The 17,482-nt window shown below is 51.0% G+C and overlaps 2 protein-coding genes across 2 annotated transcripts; both read left to right on the top strand.

Annotated features, from left to right (window-relative positions):
• Positions 1-1,390: 1,390 nt before the first annotated feature.
• LOC119093492 (uncharacterized) lies at positions 1,391-6,114 on the top strand. The gene is made up of 3 exons (XM_037216452.1): positions 1,391-1,680; positions 5,286-5,435; positions 6,104-6,114. Exons 1-3 carry the CDS (start codon positions 1,473-1,475, stop codon positions 6,112-6,114), a joined length of 369 nt encoding a protein of 122 aa, XP_037072347.1. The 5' UTR covers positions 1,391-1,472.
• Positions 6,115-6,280: 166 nt separating this feature from the next.
• Positions 6,281-7,786, top strand: geko (olfaction protein geko). Its single transcript, XM_037216413.1, has 2 exons — positions 6,281-6,444; positions 6,915-7,786. The coding sequence occupies exons 1-2, from the start codon at positions 6,311-6,313 to the stop codon at positions 7,099-7,101; spliced, it is 321 nt and encodes a 106-aa protein (XP_037072308.1). The 5' UTR covers positions 6,281-6,310; the 3' UTR covers positions 7,102-7,786.
• Positions 7,787-17,482: the final 9,696 nt, after the last annotated feature.

Here is a 17,482-nt window from a genome sequence, read left to right as displayed (position 1 = left end):
GGTCGGACAGCGTCGACGCCACCGAGTGATTGGTGCACGATACGGACGCTCACGTCGCACAGGTGCCTTCACGTCGCCGTCCGCTGATCGTCGAGGCCTGACCCCAGTCCTTAAAAACGACGGGAAGTGGCTGCGTGCGAGGTATGCGCACGGTTGCTTGTGAGAATCTACACTGACATCTGCACACAGTGCTCGGCTAGCACAGTTCTTCTCTCGCGTTTCCGTAAACATTAGTTGGTGTCATGGTACTGCACCACGGGGTCGCCGAGACCTGGAATGTCATCTTTTCATGTTCTTCAGTCTTTTTTTCTTCCCGCGATTACAAAACTTCACATTTTCCATATCTATCGGCGGTGATGTACAATGGTGGTTACAGTGCAACGCTGCACAAATACACCATATGGCCAAAGGTCTGCAGTTAGGTGCCTTGAAAGTATTATCACACACCTAAAGAAAAGTGCTGCCTACCGCTGAGCATTCCATGTGGTGCGGTGAGTGGCTGCAGAGATCACCGCGTCAAAAGTGTGACTGGCCGGGCCGAAACTAGCTGCTGTAGCTACAGCATTTTAGATTGGTTGGCGTCAAAAGGGGTGTGTGTTAAAATCATTCAATTACTGGCATTTCACTGACCATGCAGAGATCAAGGTTAACAAAAATTGTATTGTCGGATCGTTCATATCTGGCGATCGTGAGCAAGATTCTCAAAAATAGCGACCGGCAATTGGCTCTCAGTCAATGTCGTGCAGGGCACGACGACGCAATCGAACAATGACATATTATTGAACATCGTATTTACTAAATATAAAAATTATGTCGTCGAGAGCAGCCTTTTTCCACTTAAAGCATATCAATAGTTATAAGTGAGCTTGAGGGCAGCAAATTTGAGGTGGGACATTACGGTTGATTTGAAGTCCTGATTTGGCAGGGCGAAGGATGGAAATCTGCTCACTACACGTAATACATAAAACGTTGCCAGAACCTCAAAGCTGTGGTGTATGCATTTGGTGCTCGAAATAACTGCTTCATTTATGCTATGAGCGAAGTCAATAACACAAATTGCATTAAGTGGAAGTACCTGGGTAAGCTCACACACAATAGGTCAGGCATTGGGTAGCTGATACCAGCATGTTCCTACAATCGCTCTCTCGTCACGCTTTCCAAAGGTTCTTTCTGTCCAATAAATACGTCGCGACAGTTCTGTTGTTCGGGGTGTCCGTGAGTTGATGAACGCCATGCCGTGGCCGAGTAACGTAACTACGAACCGTGGCACTCCAGTAGCTGCCCATAGCACGGACGCCAGACTGGCCTTCCACTGCGGGCGGCACTTTCACTTTTCAGCCCGCAGCTGGCCGCGCCGGCTGCGGCCTTGCGTGCTTTGCCATTGGCTGGAGTGGCGCGAGCACGTGCGGCGCGTCGATAGGACTGGTATCAACAGGAAGCGGGGGTTAGGGGGACATGAGACGCAGGTGAAAATGGCTCGGCAGTGGACGGTGATGGCGGCGCTGGTGGCGCTCTGCGCTTTGCCGGCGACCTCCGGATGGCTGCTGGAGGGCCTGGTGGCCTCCTGGGTGGTGCCAGATGTGCAGGCTGGTGACAGGAACCGCGTGCAGCCCAAGAGGACGCAGCCACTCCAGCTGCCTGAGGAAAAGGAACAGGAGCCGATGGAGTTTGTGCCACCACGTGAGTATTGTGCTGTTCGCGGTGATCTGGACGTGAAATGGAGAGAGAATGTCTTTAGTGTGATGGTGTTGTGTAACACGCTGCACGCGACCTTGGCCCCCGGTCGTGGCACAAGAAGGCCGTCAGGGAAAGTGGAACCTATTTCGCATTTTCTCAGGTGGCAAGCGCGACAACTGTTCAAGTAGATGACATGTAACTGAACGGAATCTAGTTGGATCGCTGCCGTACGTGAGGAAAACAACGCGCTCCACAAGGTGGAGCATCCCTAAATGACACCCAAAGGGCTAACAAAGCAAAGGGCCACAAGCAAAGCCTCGCTTATAGATGAAACCCAACGCGCGCGTATCTTTCGCTTCGTTTCTTATCTTTAGGCTGGTAACTATCCTAATGATCCTAAGATATGCTAAATGGTAGACATCCTAATGCCCGATAGGTTATCAGCATACAATTGCGTGCGATGCGATATCCTGTGTAGCCTCCCAGACGCGAAACAGCATTGAACACATCTGTGCACACGCTTTGCGCCCTCACCGGTTCTGACCGAGAGCCACGTACTGCCGCCTGGTCAGCGACTGTCAGCAGCCACTCGTAAACCCATCTCAGCCCGGCGGTCCGTGCACGCACACACACACACACACACACACACACACACACACACACACACACACACACACACACACGCACACACACACACACACGCATACACACACACACACACACACACACACACGCGCGCGCGCGCGCGCGCCGCACAGTCTCCCCAGTCCCGGCGTCTCGGCGCCCGGTCTCGTGGCCCTGAGCAGACCGGCTGACCCTGAGTCTGCCAGCAGCGCGGGGTGGGCGTGGTCCGGGTGTGCTGTGAGACGGGACGGCACGGAGCAGACCAGGGAGCCGGCCCACGGGGCCGCGCTGCATTCGCTAGCCGGAGCCGGCCATCGCGTGGTGCGAGCGAAATGGACGGGCCTATTCTCGGCGAGGGGCCGCCGGACCGAGCATTTACAGACCATGCAGCCAGACGAGTTGTAGGAGAAAGCGTGACAGAAGAATATCCTTTTAAAGTATTAAACAAGGCGGTCGGTGGACGCCAGCTGGCGGCGGCCGGACATCGCGTGGGTGCGAAATTGACAAGCTATTCCAGGTTAGAGCGTGACCGAATATTTACAGACCACGCGGCTAGACGACTGTGGGTGTGGTTGGGGGGGAGAGGGGAGGGGAGGGGAGGGGAGGTAGGGGAGGGGGTGGGGGTTGGGGAGGGGAGGGGAGGGGAGGAGAGGGGTGTGGTGTGGTGTAGCGTGGTGTGTTGTGGTCGGGTCGTGTGGGGTGGAGGGGGAAGCGTGGCATATAAATCAGTAACAAATATATTTTAATAGACTGCATCATAAGAAGACGACTGAGGTCGTACAGCTCTATTGATCCCGTCAAGTGATTGAGTTGAAGGTGGTAAAACACCGGCTACGACGCTTTGTCTGCGCTTTATGTAATGCACAATCCATATATATATATATATATATATATATATATATAAGAAAACAATAACAAATGATAAAAAGCGCATTAGAACACAACATAACACAATCGGTGCCAAAACACGCTGCCTTTGCCGCCTCAATTAGTGCACGAGTTTGTCCGCATTTGGTGACAAATCCCAGGCGAAGAAGCTCTGATTCGGTACCTTCTGGCGCTGGAGTGCCGTGCAGTGATGGTGCGTTTGGAAAATCACGCAAGGCTGCCGCATTGTCTCCTACCCCCCCCCCCCCCCCCCAAAGAGAAATAACAGAAAAAGCAGTGCGATATGCGCCCGTGCAGCGCCCGGCTCCATATCCAGAGCCAACACCACAGCAGGGCATACAGGTTCTCAGCTCAGGCGATACTTCCTGACGGATTGTCGAACAGCTCATGTAACAGGGGGAGCAGGGCTGTAAGAACGGCACAATAACTGAGCGGGTAAAAACTTTTGTTGAGGTAGATTCTTTCCACACATCCTTTTAACGTCAATGCTAAATTTCACAAAAAGTGGGAGTGCCATATCCCCTTCACCCCCGCCCCTCCTGCCACGCGGGAAGGTCTTTTGCTTTGCGGCACACACGGGGAAGCTGAGCTAACAAACTTTGTTCCTGCAGGTTGCGCTCGCATATATTGCCCTATAAAATTGTGATGAGTTCTTTGCTGTAGGTAACCACCGACCTCCAGTTCACCAGGAGGTATTGGTAAAGCGACCATGTCAAGCAACGGTTAGGACATCGTTAAGATAGCAATTAGAATTGATCTGTCACTTTGCGGCAGATGATCCCTGTTGTTCAGCCAACCAGCGAAAATGCCTTAGGCTCATTAATGCAAGTTTTTATATTTTTCCATTCAAAGTGCCGTCTTTTTAGGTCAGGCTCTCCTTGCACGTCCCGGCTTTACCTCTATAATCGCGACTGTCCCCCTCAGTTTCGGAGACTGGCTGCAGCCACGGCTTAGCAGAAGGGTCAGGCGGGGTAGAATAGTTCAAAGAAGGGTAGCAGCTCTCGCTTTGTTAACGAAAGTTCTTCTCGGAATAGGTGCGTGAGATTGAGTTTTAGCCATGGATCTGATAAACATATGAAGCGATACACTTCCACTACGAATAAAGTTACCATTGCCTGTCACTGCACAACACAAGCAGGCAAGCGGATTGAAAAACGGCTGAACACTCACATATCATTTTGAGATGTGGGTGTGGAAGGTGGGCTGCAGAATGTCCAGATCCAACGCGGCCTTAGACCCACAATAACTAAAACAAACGCCGGAAGATTGCCAGCTATGATGTTTGTCTTTAGCCGAAACTCTATGAGACTAATACTCTGTCATAGTGAACTTCTCGCTACCGTGTGTCTGTGCATCCCTTTGTCTCCTCCGCCAAACAAGCAAACTTCGTTTTACTGTTGTGCCGAGCCGTTAAGATCTGGTGCTGGACTCAACATACGCTGTGTGACGTTTTTCGCAATAATCAAATCCTACATTTCTCACGCCAGTTGAATGGCCAAGGCTATACTTGGCTCACATTGCAGTGAACCAGATCAAATACAGATTGAATGCGGATGCCACAACATGTAGGCAGTATAACGTTTTAGAGAATCGTGCTTGTGATTAGTGCCACTGGTCGTCAAGATATTGACTTTTAGAAATCGCGAAGACCGGGGTGGGCTCAGGCGCTTAAGCTGGTATTTTTTCGCCATCTGAGGTAAGACTCGCTAGAGCCGTGGCCCGGCTTCCGTACTATACACTAGAACAATGGCGTCATTAGAGCTAGAACGCTTGTAAGAACCTTCAGAACAACACTTGTGGTGTTCCTTGGAAGATCGCTATGGATGGATTCGTTAGCCAAATCCATCAGGGTAAAGTGGAAAGCCTAAGTGATTCGCAAATTATTCCCTTGCTTCAGAAATAGTGTCATAACCCACATAATGTTTTCATATTTACGCATTCCGACCAAGAAGTAATCTGTTCCGCATACTGTGAGCGCAAAGAAGCTGTAGTGTCACGCACAGCGACCGCGAATCGTGTCCACTAGTGCAGCTGAGTACCCTAATCGCTGCTTGCACGGCACGCTGCCCTGGTGACGCCCCGGGCTGTGTCCCCAGGGCCTCACCCGGCCACGGAGCCCCCGGAGCGGAAGCCCCACCGGACACCCCCGGGCGCCGACGACAAGGCCACGCCCACCGTGCGCGACATCGAGGCCACGGCCCAGCTGTACCGCCTGCTGAAGGATCGGAGACGCAGCGACAGGCAATGTGAGTGGCGTGGTCGGGTTGCCATGGCGACGGCTTGTACTGAGGCGACGCGAAGGTGTTGAGACTTTTTGCGAGCGCCGCTGCAATATCGGCAGGAATGTGCTTTGCTTTGTGGAAGTCGATGTGTGAATAGGAGCGCTCAGCATTATGGTGGTCCATGTTTAGCGCCTACTTGCATTACTCAGATCATATGAGAACATATGCAAAGGCCAGTGAGACGACCGTAGAGCGGCAAGTATATTGATGACAACAGCCGGCGTAATAATGCGCTGAAGCCTTCCATGTATCCATGTACTGCCACCCCATCCCAGCATGGCTGAGCTCGCCATGGCTGGGATGGGATGGCTGGCGCCGTGCCGGTTGCACAGTACCGGCACCGCTATGTGCCGGCCGGGCGCATGTGTGACGTCACCATGTGGCGTGAGAAACCCTGTTTGCCGTGGCAATGCGCTGTGGGCAATGGGGGTGTTGCTGAGATATGTTTTGTGAGACAGCGCGTCAGTGTGGTGAGTGTGTGAGCTGTGGAATGTGTCATGATAAGAGCGCCTTGTCCTGTGACGATGTGTCTTGGGAAACGGTTAATGCTGTGACGACGTTTTTTGAGAAAGGTCATGCTGTCACGATGTGTCTTGGAGAAGCTCATGCTGTGACAACGCGTCTCGGAAAAGGCTTGGGCTGAGACGATGCGTCTTGGAAAAGGGGTTATGCTGCGACGACGCGTCTTGAAAAAGACTCAGGTGCTGTGCTGATGTCTGTTGGGAAGTTGTGCCTGCAGCAACTGCGCCGTGCGAGCGGCAGTGTGCTGCAATGGTAGGTGGGCCCGAACGCTGCTGCCACACGTCGCCCACACGTCTGTCTGCCCTCGCTGTGCAGCCATGGCCTCCGCCTCCTCGTGGCGCCAGAGCAAGCCGGCCTGCATGCAGCGTTTCATCTGTGAAGTGCACATGCAGGAAGACCACGAGCTGGCCAAGGCCGGCGACGTCGAGAAAAACGTTGCCAACACGCTAAGGTGAGACCGGTTGGACGGACGAAACGTTATGTACAGGTGAGAACGAGATGACCCTGCCGCGTACCGCCAGACACGCAAGTGGCTAATTCAGCTCAAGCTGACGGTGTTATTCGAAGAGACTTTAAGGCGTTTGTCTTTTGCCGCGTGGACAGCTGGCGTCTGAAAAAAATGGCGTGGAAAGCAGTTGCCTGCAGTAACGGGGATAGAATGCCGAGAAAGGTCAACGAACATCTTTCGATGGTCAGATGCTGGCGTCTGGTTTAGTCCTATGAGAGCAGGTTTGGCCGCTGCACACCTCCGTACCTCCGTACCGTAGTTTCCACTGATGTCTGTGGTCAGCAGATCGATCAGTCAGATCGGTCAGCAGATCTCCTTTACTGACCGTTTATCATTCCCGGTCGGCCCAGGCTGAGCAGAGTCCAGCGTGCGGCGCTGCTTGCGGCGCCTTTGACGCCCGTCTGTGCCCGCAGACGGTTCACCCTGGAGCTACCGGACAGCGCCGCCTACCAGTACACGTACGCGGCGCACATGGGCCGGCTGATGCGCGACTCGCCCAGTTCCAGCTGCCACGAGATGTTCAGCTCGTGCCCCTTCAGCCGCGAGGACATGCTACTGCTGATGCAGTCGCTTACCGTCTCCAAACCTAGTCTGGCGTGAAGGGCGTCCGTTGGTCCACCCTGGGTCCGCCTGTCTGTGAAGCGCGTGTAGTGTTCGTCTTGCGACGCTTGAGATGGGCCAAACTAGAAGTGAAGTTTCCGGGGCAGTTGCTAGCCCTGGGCCTCTTCCTCAACTCAGTTCTTCTTTCATTTTCTTGAACTTTTTAGCCAGTTCCCTGAAGTTATATTGTTCAAACCGCTAGGATGTACGTTTTTAGACATGGTGATTAAACGCTCGCTTAGCGCCTCACCAACTCATCTCGCGGAACTGCGCCCTCGGGCCTAAGCCTAGCAAAAGTCAAGCGCTAAGAGGTTCCCCGGTGTTGGATCGGTCGAACGCCAGACTGCAGACTGCCGAGTCTGATGGGCGGTGATAGGACGCTACCGAGTCTGATGAGCGGTGATAGGATGCTTTTCGCTGGCTTTCGACCTCTAGTCAAGCCACCCAGTTGTAATTCCCGTTCCAAGGAATCCGGGGTGACGAGCTAATGCATGTGTAGTGTGTGTCCAGTCAGGCGGCCGGCCCGACGAACTGTGGCTCTGACCTGGACAGATTTCAGTAATCGGTAAAAGTCTCTGTCTTTTGATGTTGAAGGCAGTTGTGCGTACAGGATGCCTTAGCGGGTGTGGTGCAGGCGTATGTGAATGTGGTTCTGTGCTTTTCGTATAAATGCATTCCACGATAATCGGAGTTCCGTGCATCGTCCGATGATTGCCCGTGATCACAAACGTCTCAAGCTAATATGTGTGATCAGCCGATGTCTGTGCTGACCTTCCCGAGGAACGGGTGCCTGGATACTTTATTTTTTTATAATACGGCGTTATGCACTGCAATAATCGTCAGAACAAACCACATCCCCAGTTCAGTTCTCACTCAATTGGTGCATCTTGCATTCAGGATCTAGACATGGATGTGAGTTGTGAATATGGCTTGAATGATGCATGTTTGAACCATATACATCTGGAGTATTTGTTTTAAGTAGTGTTGTAGACATCGTGTTGTTTATGAGCTGGATTTAGTGGGAATAGCGTCCGGCATACCATTTGCACTATGATCAAAGTTGCATAGCCGTGGGTGGCAAACGTAGCGTTGTGTAGACAAGTTGCCATTTGAAACCGCGCTTTTTACGACACGGACTCTAGACGGCACGCAGACCAACCATCAACCATTACGAATACCTTACGACATGTCATACACTATCATCTAACGCACTTTCGAGACACGCAATAACTACGTTCATATTGTGTAATATGTATACATTATAATGCCTTTCCACTACTTCTTTTCATAGCACGCAATAAATTTACTAACTTTATTTTTTCTCTACAAACTTGTTTTGCATTGGAGTCAGATTCGGATTCATTTCCAGTTCTACACAGCCAATGATTTCACTCGGTTTCATTCGCTTTGAATCGCATTCGGAATGCATTCCAACCTAAATCAAGCACACGTTGAATATGCCTGAGGCAAAGATCACCCGGGGTCACGGGAGCATTGCTGGCTAATGGCTTCGAAAATAGATTCAGATGACTGCTGTCACAAAACCTGCCACGCTTGACGCCCCCCGTCCCTGCTGCGCTACCCTGGCGCCCCGATCCGGGTCTAGTTGGTCCTAGCGGCTGTATTACAAACTTGTAGTGCCTGTTCCGACCACCAGACTTATACCGGGAAACCTGCCCACTTTTCGCTCGAATTGTGGCGCATTTTCACGTTACATTTCCTCGTGAATTTCTCTGTAATGCATTGAAAATGCTCTAGAACATAAATCATCCATGGAGGCCTACACACTAGCCTACTGCAGTGACTCACGATAGGCTTCATTGCTGACGAAGGCGTCACAGTCAGACGTTCGCTGCGGTGCTGCAGCCCATGGGCCGATGCACCGTAAATGAAGGCTTCGGCCATAACTCAGTGTAGTGGCCTACAACCGGATGCACTGTAACGCGCAATCATAGCCGCCCATCGGCATCGGCAGCAACGACGTTGATCGCACGTGGGTCACGTTTGCCGTGAAGCATGGCCTGTTTCGCTCGTCGCAAAGCAACTGGCACATATATTTACACACATACAGACGCAGGAGGCATCTGTGACGAAGTCACGGGTCTGTCGTGCGACTGTAGAATGTCGCGAGTGGCAAATAGACTACCTTGAGGTGCCGCCAATAGCGCAGGCACGGGGAGGCACAGAGAGCACATGCCCTCCCCATACATTTCGAGGATACGAAGGGCAGCTGGGGACTTGCGGTAAAGGGTCCGATTTGACGGCTCGAGGGGCCTGGAAGGTTGTATTCAGGGGCTCCCGCCCGCAGGGTCGGGCAATCTAATGCCAGCCAGAGGGCCCCGTGCGCTGATCAGGAGCCTCTGAGTTGATCAAGGCCCATATGTCGGCCAGACACCAGCAGTGACACACAGTCGGCTCCGTGGCGGCATGGGCCTGGGCAAATGACAGAGGCAAAGCCGGAATCACTTATTTACATTGGTCAGGGTTCCAGCGTCTCACAGGGACCTACAGTGCCCTGTGTTGGCAAGGGGCTCCAAGTCAGCCAGAGGCATTGTTCGAGGAGGCCCGAAGAACCTGGAAGGCTCACCGGGTGCGACGATCAAGAACCTGATTGGAGCATCTAAGGGCACGAAGGATTGGTCAAAGTCTTATTAAGGCGCCCCGGTCTGTGGCGGCGGACCCTCAAATGACAGTCAGAGAGCTTTGAGTTTGAGAAACAGGGCATTCTGTGTTAATAAGAGGCCTCGAGACAGTCAGGGGAAAAGTCACTCAACAGGGACGACGACAGGACTCCGAATAACAGCGGGCCTCTTTGAGTTGGTCGGGGCCCCCTGACAAGGAAAGAAACATGATATTTTATAATGAGTGCCCACATAGAGGCAATGGAAGGGTCCTGTGCTAGTCAGAGCACCCACTACCGAACGGTGGGCTCTCTAACCCAATTCCATCATTGGCCCGTTAACCCAAACTGAAGTTGTGCCAATGTGCCAAATGTGCCAATAATTGAATCCTCTGTGGCCATCAGGAATGTTGTTGCTTCAGTGAAGGCTCCTGCGTCGATCCAAAATCAACTGGGCGAGTCCGTAGGTCTCCCGCTCATGGAGGGGAGACCTTCGGACTGGTCTCTTTTGAGCTGCACGCCCGCGAAAATGCGGAAAGGTATATCGGGGAGAGCATTTCAAAGTCACCTTGGCATTCATGAAGCCATAAAACGTCATTGAAATCCTGCCATTCCATGAGCCATGCGGACATCAGGGCCAATAATAATACAATTGTCGAGGCGTTCATATCTGGCGTTCGTGAGCGCGATTCCCAGAGATAACGGCGGTCAGTTGCCTCTCAATCGATATTGTGCAAGGTATGATGTAATAAAAAATGACGCACTGAAGAACATATTTCCTCAACAGGATTGTACTGTCCAGAGCAGTCTTATCCACTTAAAAAGTTTACCGTTATCTATATGTGATACCAATGTAAACGCCATGTGAGTATAAATGATACCAATGTGATATAATGTATCCCTCTAAGGGCCTCCGGATCGATCAGGGGATCCCGCCCCGCGTCGTCAAAAGGGCAGCCGGAAGACACCCCGTGGTGAAACGGAATGGCCCTTCAGCCCTTGACCGGGAACAACACTGTGCCCCTTAGTGTTTTAACCAAGAGGGTCCCTTTCCCGGAAAGAAATAATGGGTCTATTAGTGTTAAATAGAGCGGGTCGAAATGGGCTAAAAACAAGCAGTGTCATCCCATATTTGCCTGAAAACGTTCATACCTTTGCAAAATCGACCAATGAAACAAATTACATCGAAACGGTTAAGCCTGCGCGCCCACAATCTCAGTAGCAGGGACAGCGATGTCCCTGCAGTTTCCGGCTGGGCTGCAGTTTCCGTAACCCTGAACGGCGGTGGCCACAGCAAGAAACACAAGTAGCGGGCACCGTGCGCGTGAGAGCGACCGTTGTAAAACAATTAGACCGAATGTTCTCAAGAAGTAATTCGTATCGTTCAGAAATTAGACTGGGCGTATCGTTCTAACCACTTTCGGGTTGTCCTCTGGACAGATAAACAATTACAGCATCACGACAAATAGAGGTTTTTCCTCTTCTCTGTCAGTTCTACCACCAGCACCACTTCGCGGCGCTGCAAAGGCCAACCCATTTTTATCACCAATCTGAGACCGCACAATTGGAATATACGCCAGGAATGCTTTCTAAATGCATGATTTGATGTTATAAAGCGTTCAGATGTGACTGTTTCAGATGCGTCATCATTTTCGCCAACCGTCGGTCACGGCTTCACGGTGGAATGCCGGTCACGGTAGTGTTGACTCCATTCCAGTTTTAAAAGGTAAAAGTAAAAAACAGCAAGGAAAACATCCCCTCATAAAAAATTGGCCGTATCCAGCTATATTTGGGGGGGTCTTTTACTATCAGAGGCCCTTTGTCAGCCCTGTGCCCCGCCCCCCCCCCCCCTTGCCAAGGATCTGACTGCGCGCCTGGGCGCTGCCACGTGCGGGGCCAGAGGATCTTCTCACTATCTAGGCCGTCACAAGACAGCACCGGAACTGCGCCAGTTGCGACTGGAGCTATTTCCGAGCAGCGCGACTCCTACGCATCCGGCGTCTGGCCTTGTCAGGACTGTTTGATTGGCTTGAAAAAGAACATGTCTGGATGAAGGCGGCGAAGGGCGTAATGACACGTAGCAGAGCTTTTTGTTCTGAAGGAAGATATGTGAATTAATTAATGACAAGCGCTTGCGCGCTTGCTTCACTGCACTATGCAAAGAAATAGAAATTTTAATTATGCATCTGTTGCAGTTGGAATCGTGGTCCTAGGTGCCCTGGTTGCCGATATATCGCGGTAAGTTTGAAAAACACTCGGGCGCAGGCCACGCGCGGTACCGGCGGTCTCTAGCAGCCGCCGGCAGGAGAGAGCGCATTTGGCATGCCCTCTCTGCAACACAGGCAAACCTATTCCATGGGACCGGTGATTGATCCTGGGACGTGACCGCTGATTGCTGCCACTTTCATCAACTGTCCACCTTTGAATGATGGCAGCACGCGCTACCGTCGCATTCAACGGCATTGTATTGTAGCGGACAGTGAAGACGGTCGGCAGCGGCCAAATCGATTTTTCTGGCTCGTGCATACGTGGCGCTACAATCTATACCACGTGATGGTTTGTCCGATTCCCCATCAATCCATACAGCACGTTCGACATGACAATTCATGAAACGCCATTATCTATTCGATTTCTTAGAAATGCATGCCACTCCCCAGTACCTCCGTGCCCTGAGTGCCGAGATGGGGCACAAAGCGTGTAAACCCGTGGAAAAAAGCAAAAGCCATCTTCCTGGCTCGTGTGTGCCCGACACGTGCAACATGCCACGCCGCACTTGTGACACATGTGACCACGGGATTTCCCGTTCAATGGCCTATCGCAGCATGCTAGTCTCGTGTTACTACGCGCCATAAGAGCGGACATCCCGCGTAAAGCGTAAAAATGGACGAAATCGGCAAAATACAGTTTCACAGCTAATGTACACGTGTCATGCCACGTGGAGAGTGACATCGTGCACGTTTCAATGATCGCTCGTTAGACCACTTATCGAAGCATGCCAGTCGCTGTCCACTTTATTCCCTAGTTTCTGACATATCACGAAAACGTGCAAGCCCCTCAAAAGACCGAAATTGTATAAATCCATAGTTCAACACATGGGCGCCATGACACGTGGTACGCGTCACCAAACATTGTCATCTCGTTCCTTCCATTCATCAATGAATCGCGCCAATGCCGGGTGTGTTAGTGCCATAGGTGCCGAAATGTGACACAAAAGGTGCAAACCCGTGGAAGAGAGCAAAATCCATCTGTGATCCCGTGCCGTGTCATACGTGTGACCGTATCGTTTCAATTATTAAAACTTGGCATCTTGCAAGTTGTCGTGCAATTTGCAGCGCAACGGTGTGTTGCAGAAACCCGCGACGCGACTGAAAGTGTAGCCGCGTCAATTGTGAATGTTGGGAAACAAAGGCCACGCCTGTGCGCGTACGACAACCGCAACGCACAGCGCGCCGCCGACCGCCATGCCAAGACCCACACCGCACCCTCTCACGACCCCTCCACCGGCCCACTACCGGACAGACCCAAACCACGTCCAAGGCCCCAGGTATTGTATTGCCCCGCCCTAGACCACGTCTGAAAGCTCGCTCCTTAATATGAAGCGTGACTAAACAAAGTCGAAAGCCCGCCGCGCGAGCTGCCATTTGAACCCTTAACGCCTAGGACGTACGCCGGGAGTCGGGCAGTAACTTGCCATCGTCGCGGCGAAAATGTCGTCATGCAGCCCCTCAGTCTAGACCCGTTTACGAGCGACAGTTTTTAAAACGCTGTCAACAAAAGGGTGCATCAGAGACAGGACGGATCGGCCGATACGCTTTGTAGTTTTCAACGCTAGATGACGCATAGTTTTGACGGTAGCGGCTTGTATTCAGCTTCGGTTTTGAAAACTCGGCCCGTTGCAACTTGTAATGCAATTTGCAGCGCAACGGTGTGTTGCGCAAACCCGCAATGCACACTAAAAATGTATCCGCTTCAATTGTTAATGTTGGGAAACAAAATTCAGAGCTCTACCTTCTTTGCGTGCCGAGATATAACGGTAAACATAAAACCGCGTCAAAAACGGCCGATTTCAACTTGTCAACACGTGTGCACGTGCCACGTGTCACGTGACGCAAAAACTCACCCGATTACGATGGCCCATTCCATGCGCTATCGGACTGCGCAAGTTTCACGTCGCTGCAACCCTTGGTTACCGGGATACGGCTCCGGGAAACGAGGCGTGTCGGACCGCCGGCCTGTCGCCCTCTTAAAACTGGCGTCGCCCGTGTTAACCCTATGGGATTTTGGTCGTTTTTTCGGCACGCGCTCATTTTTGTGACATGCGAAAATTTGACGCGACTCTGTCAAGCGCAGCCGGCACATCTCGGTCGTGTGCAAATTTCATGCAAAAACCCCGTACCGTTTGGCCTGCAGGTTTACTGACGAATACACACACACACTGTTCCTTTAGTAATATAGTGATGATGATGGTGATGATGATTATATATTGCTTTATTATGGGGAGTGTTTCACATACTGAAATATTTAAGCAAGCATAAAAAAGGATGGAATAAGCTCACTTATAAATAATTATGTGCTTTTTAAGCGGATGGGACTGCTCTAGGCAGTGCAATTCAGTTGAGTAAATATGCTCTTAAGTGTCATTTTTTATTACATCATCATACCTTGTACAATATGGGTTGAGAGAAAACTGGCCGCCGTTATCTCTGGAAATCGCGTTCACGAATGCCAACTATGAACGCCTCGACAATTATATTATTCTTGGCCCTGATGTCCGCATGGCTTATGGAAAAGCAGGATTTCAATGACGTTTTATGACTTCATGAACGCTTGGGTGACTTTGAAATCCCCGATGTACCTTTCTCTACTTTTGCGGGCGTATCAGAACATAGATGGGTTTAGGTGATAAGAAGGGCTTTTAAGAAGGGTATAGTACAATGCGTGCTCAATTTCCCTGTCTTCTCTTTTCTAATCTGTTGCGTTTTTGTCACGCTGCCATCTGATTTTAGGCGTAACGGTCACGAGCCGGTATCAAATGACGTCCTCCACAAAACATGTGTAGCACACACGAACACGAAATAAGTCTGTCAACACGGCTTACGCGCAGGCCACGGTCGCCCCACACAATCGGCTACTCTTAAGTCACCGAGAGCATTGCATGTTATGCATTTTGACGAGTTAACACAACGGTATGCTAAATTACTTGGCGCATACCGTACTTTGGTTTCCGGGAGCTGCACCCAACTGACAACCTTAAGACCCGATCTAAGTGTCAAATAAGAAGTGTTTATGTTCCAATGAATCGTCCAAATCGAAACAACCGAGCTCAGATCAGGCCCCCAATTTTAAGACCCCCAAAAGTTGAGAACCAAACTTTTAGAGAGCAAAGTGGGCCAAATTCGGGGAAGGACCCGCTTGTTGACGTCTTTTTACTGTAGGCTGAGCCATTTTTCACTGTTCAGCCCCCCCCCCCCCCCCGCGGGAAACTAGGCTCCTGTCATCATGCCATGCCTCCAGACATGGTAAGCCAAGTCGCTTCATACGATGCCGGGCAGTATCCTGATGCGCTGAAGATGACCTCACGCTCACTTGCGTAGGGCATGTAAGGGCAGTTGGGATGGTAAATGGTCATGGGAATGGTAAACGGTAATTGCAGTGGTAATGGCCATGGTAATCGCATTGAGCCAATCGACGCATTTCATAGATTCAAACGACTCGCGGTAGTGATCAGAACTCGAATTTGTTCGTTCGGCTCGTGGACACATACAATGGGTAAACGCATCCTTGTAAAATAATAGCCAGAGCATTAAGCTCCTCACCCGTTCGCCGTGTAATAAGTAAACGAATCCTTGTAAAATATTAGCCGGAGCCCTGAGCTCCTCGCCCGTTCGCCGCGTGCTAAGCGTCGCCCAATGGGTTAGACTCTCTGAAAGAAGTCGTATCGCGTATGAAACGACTGGTGATAACTAGGCGATCCCAAATCTAGGCTTGATTAGCATGCATTTCGGCCCCTTTCAACATGTCCTTTTTCTACTAAAATATTTAGTCCCACTGGCTCTTGCCTAGTTGACATAGGAGCTGACTTTCGTGTCTTCTGCGACCTATCTCAGTTTTGGTATATGGGCGCATAAACCATGCTGTACTTGCTGACAACAAATCACCCAGCAGCATCGGACTTCTCACCCAGTTCCCCGGGTGGCGATGGTGTCCGAGTGACGGAAGGGAGATGTTCTCCCTCTCGCCATCAGAGTTTTCTTGCTCCAACTGTCTCCAAAAGCTTCCGGATGTCGACGCACTGCTCATTGTTTAGCGTGGCCGTGGAGACATCTCGACTTTTGTAAGAAGAGCCCTGGAACTCATGGCGTGCCACGCTGTCACCTCTGGTCCGTGCAGCAGGCCCCTCCGGAGCTCCGAGACTGGCAGCTCCGAGGCCCGATGCCGGCTGCTTTTAGTCTTTAACCCTTTAATGAAATGTCCCAGTCTGGTAGATGTGAGCCTCGTCGCCGAACAGATGAGGCTCGGAAGCCCAGGATCGGCTTCAGGCTCCGTCTTCAGCCAGATGTGAGCCAGAGGAGGTTCAGGAACCCGGGCTCGGCTACACGCTCCGTCTTCAGTCAGATGGCAGCCATCTGCTGCTGTAGATTGGCAGTCATCTGCTGTAGATTGGCAGCTTCTGTCAGTTTCTGGTGGATGGCTACCTTGGAGGTAAAATATTTGCGGCCATTTTGAGAATCTGTTGTACAGTTAAGTAATCGCTGTTCACTTCCTGCATGATCTTTTGGATATAATTTAGTGATAACTCACTTTACTTTTGCGGTGCCATCTCCTATCATTTTTCACCATATTCTCCCAGTTCGTCCTTTATCCTAGTTCAGCACACGTTCGTCATTCAAAAACTTCTCCTGAGGGAGCAAAATTGTTTTCCCGCAAGAGACTTATCGGGTTTTGATTATAAGTATGATCGGCCTTTGCGTTGAGACGATGAATTTCATTGGCGAAGACAATACACAACATTAACTTTTTCTCTGTGCTGATCAGCACCACCAAATAAAAGGTTCCACAGCATCCTGGGGCATATCAACTGGAGCTCCAAGACGCTTGCTAACGAAGGGAAAAACGCGCTTGTGTGGTATTGGACTCCGCCAAGCACGAGTTAAACCAGGCCCTGTTTTTCTCTCTTCTTTAGGTCTCGATCGCCGCGTGAGCTATAGACGAAGCAGATAACTTTGCCACCCAGCATATATATTCGCCTTGGCCTTTGCATGGAAGGGAGCCGTCTAAGATTGCGATCCGCAGGGTTTGGCGGTGCTGAGGCGTAACAGAAGCGTATTAAGGGAGAGACAGAGATGTTTTTGACAGCGTATCCGTATGCTCAAGTGTGATGGCAAATCACGGCAAAATCTAAGAAAGCATAGCATTTATCTTGGAAGCTAGCTACGGTTGGCTTTTTCTCATAACAAGGAAGATGCTCGTTATCTTTTTCGAATGGGACGTTACGCCTTAGCGTAAGCATGGGAGGTGGAGGGGGTTGCCAGGCGTAACCACTGTGTAACCGAAGGGGAGAGAGAGGGTTAAAATATTGCCAAAAACGAGTAACGCATTTTTTGGACGCTCTCAAGTCAATGAAGCTTACTTCAAGAGGACATGTAAGTCATGACACATTGGCATATGTAATGGGGGCACCTTTGCCGGAAAAAAATGTTTGCGAATTTGACGTTTACGACTTTCAGCTCTGTCGTTTTATACTTGTTAAACCGTCGTTTA

The sequence above is a fragment of the Pollicipes pollicipes genome, unplaced genomic scaffold (genome assembly GCF_011947565.3).
Source record: "Pollicipes pollicipes isolate AB1234 unplaced genomic scaffold, Ppol_2.1 Scaffold_4002;HRSCAF=4701_pilon_pilon_pilon, whole genome shotgun sequence".
NCBI lineage: Eukaryota > Metazoa > Arthropoda > Thecostraca > Pollicipedomorpha > Pollicipedidae > Pollicipes > Pollicipes pollicipes.
Note: the sequence above shows the minus strand (reverse complement) of the source record. Positions and strands in the feature narration are given on the sequence as shown.

Coding starts and splice junctions, on each gene's coding strand:
- LOC119093492 (XM_037216452.1), top strand. CDS start 1,473: ATGGCTCGGCAGTGGACGGTGATGGCGGCGCTGGTGGCGCTCTGCGCT. Junction 1,681..5,285: donor GATGGAGTTTGTGCCACCAC/GTGAGTATTGTG, acceptor CTGTGTCCCCAG/GGCCTCACCCGGCCACGGAG.
- geko (XM_037216413.1), top strand. CDS start 6,311: ATGGCCTCCGCCTCCTCGTGGCGCCAGAGCAAGCCGGCCTGCATGCAG. Junction 6,445..6,914: donor AACGTTGCCAACACGCTAAG/GTGAGACCGGTT, acceptor CTGTGCCCGCAG/ACGGTTCACCCTGGAGCTAC.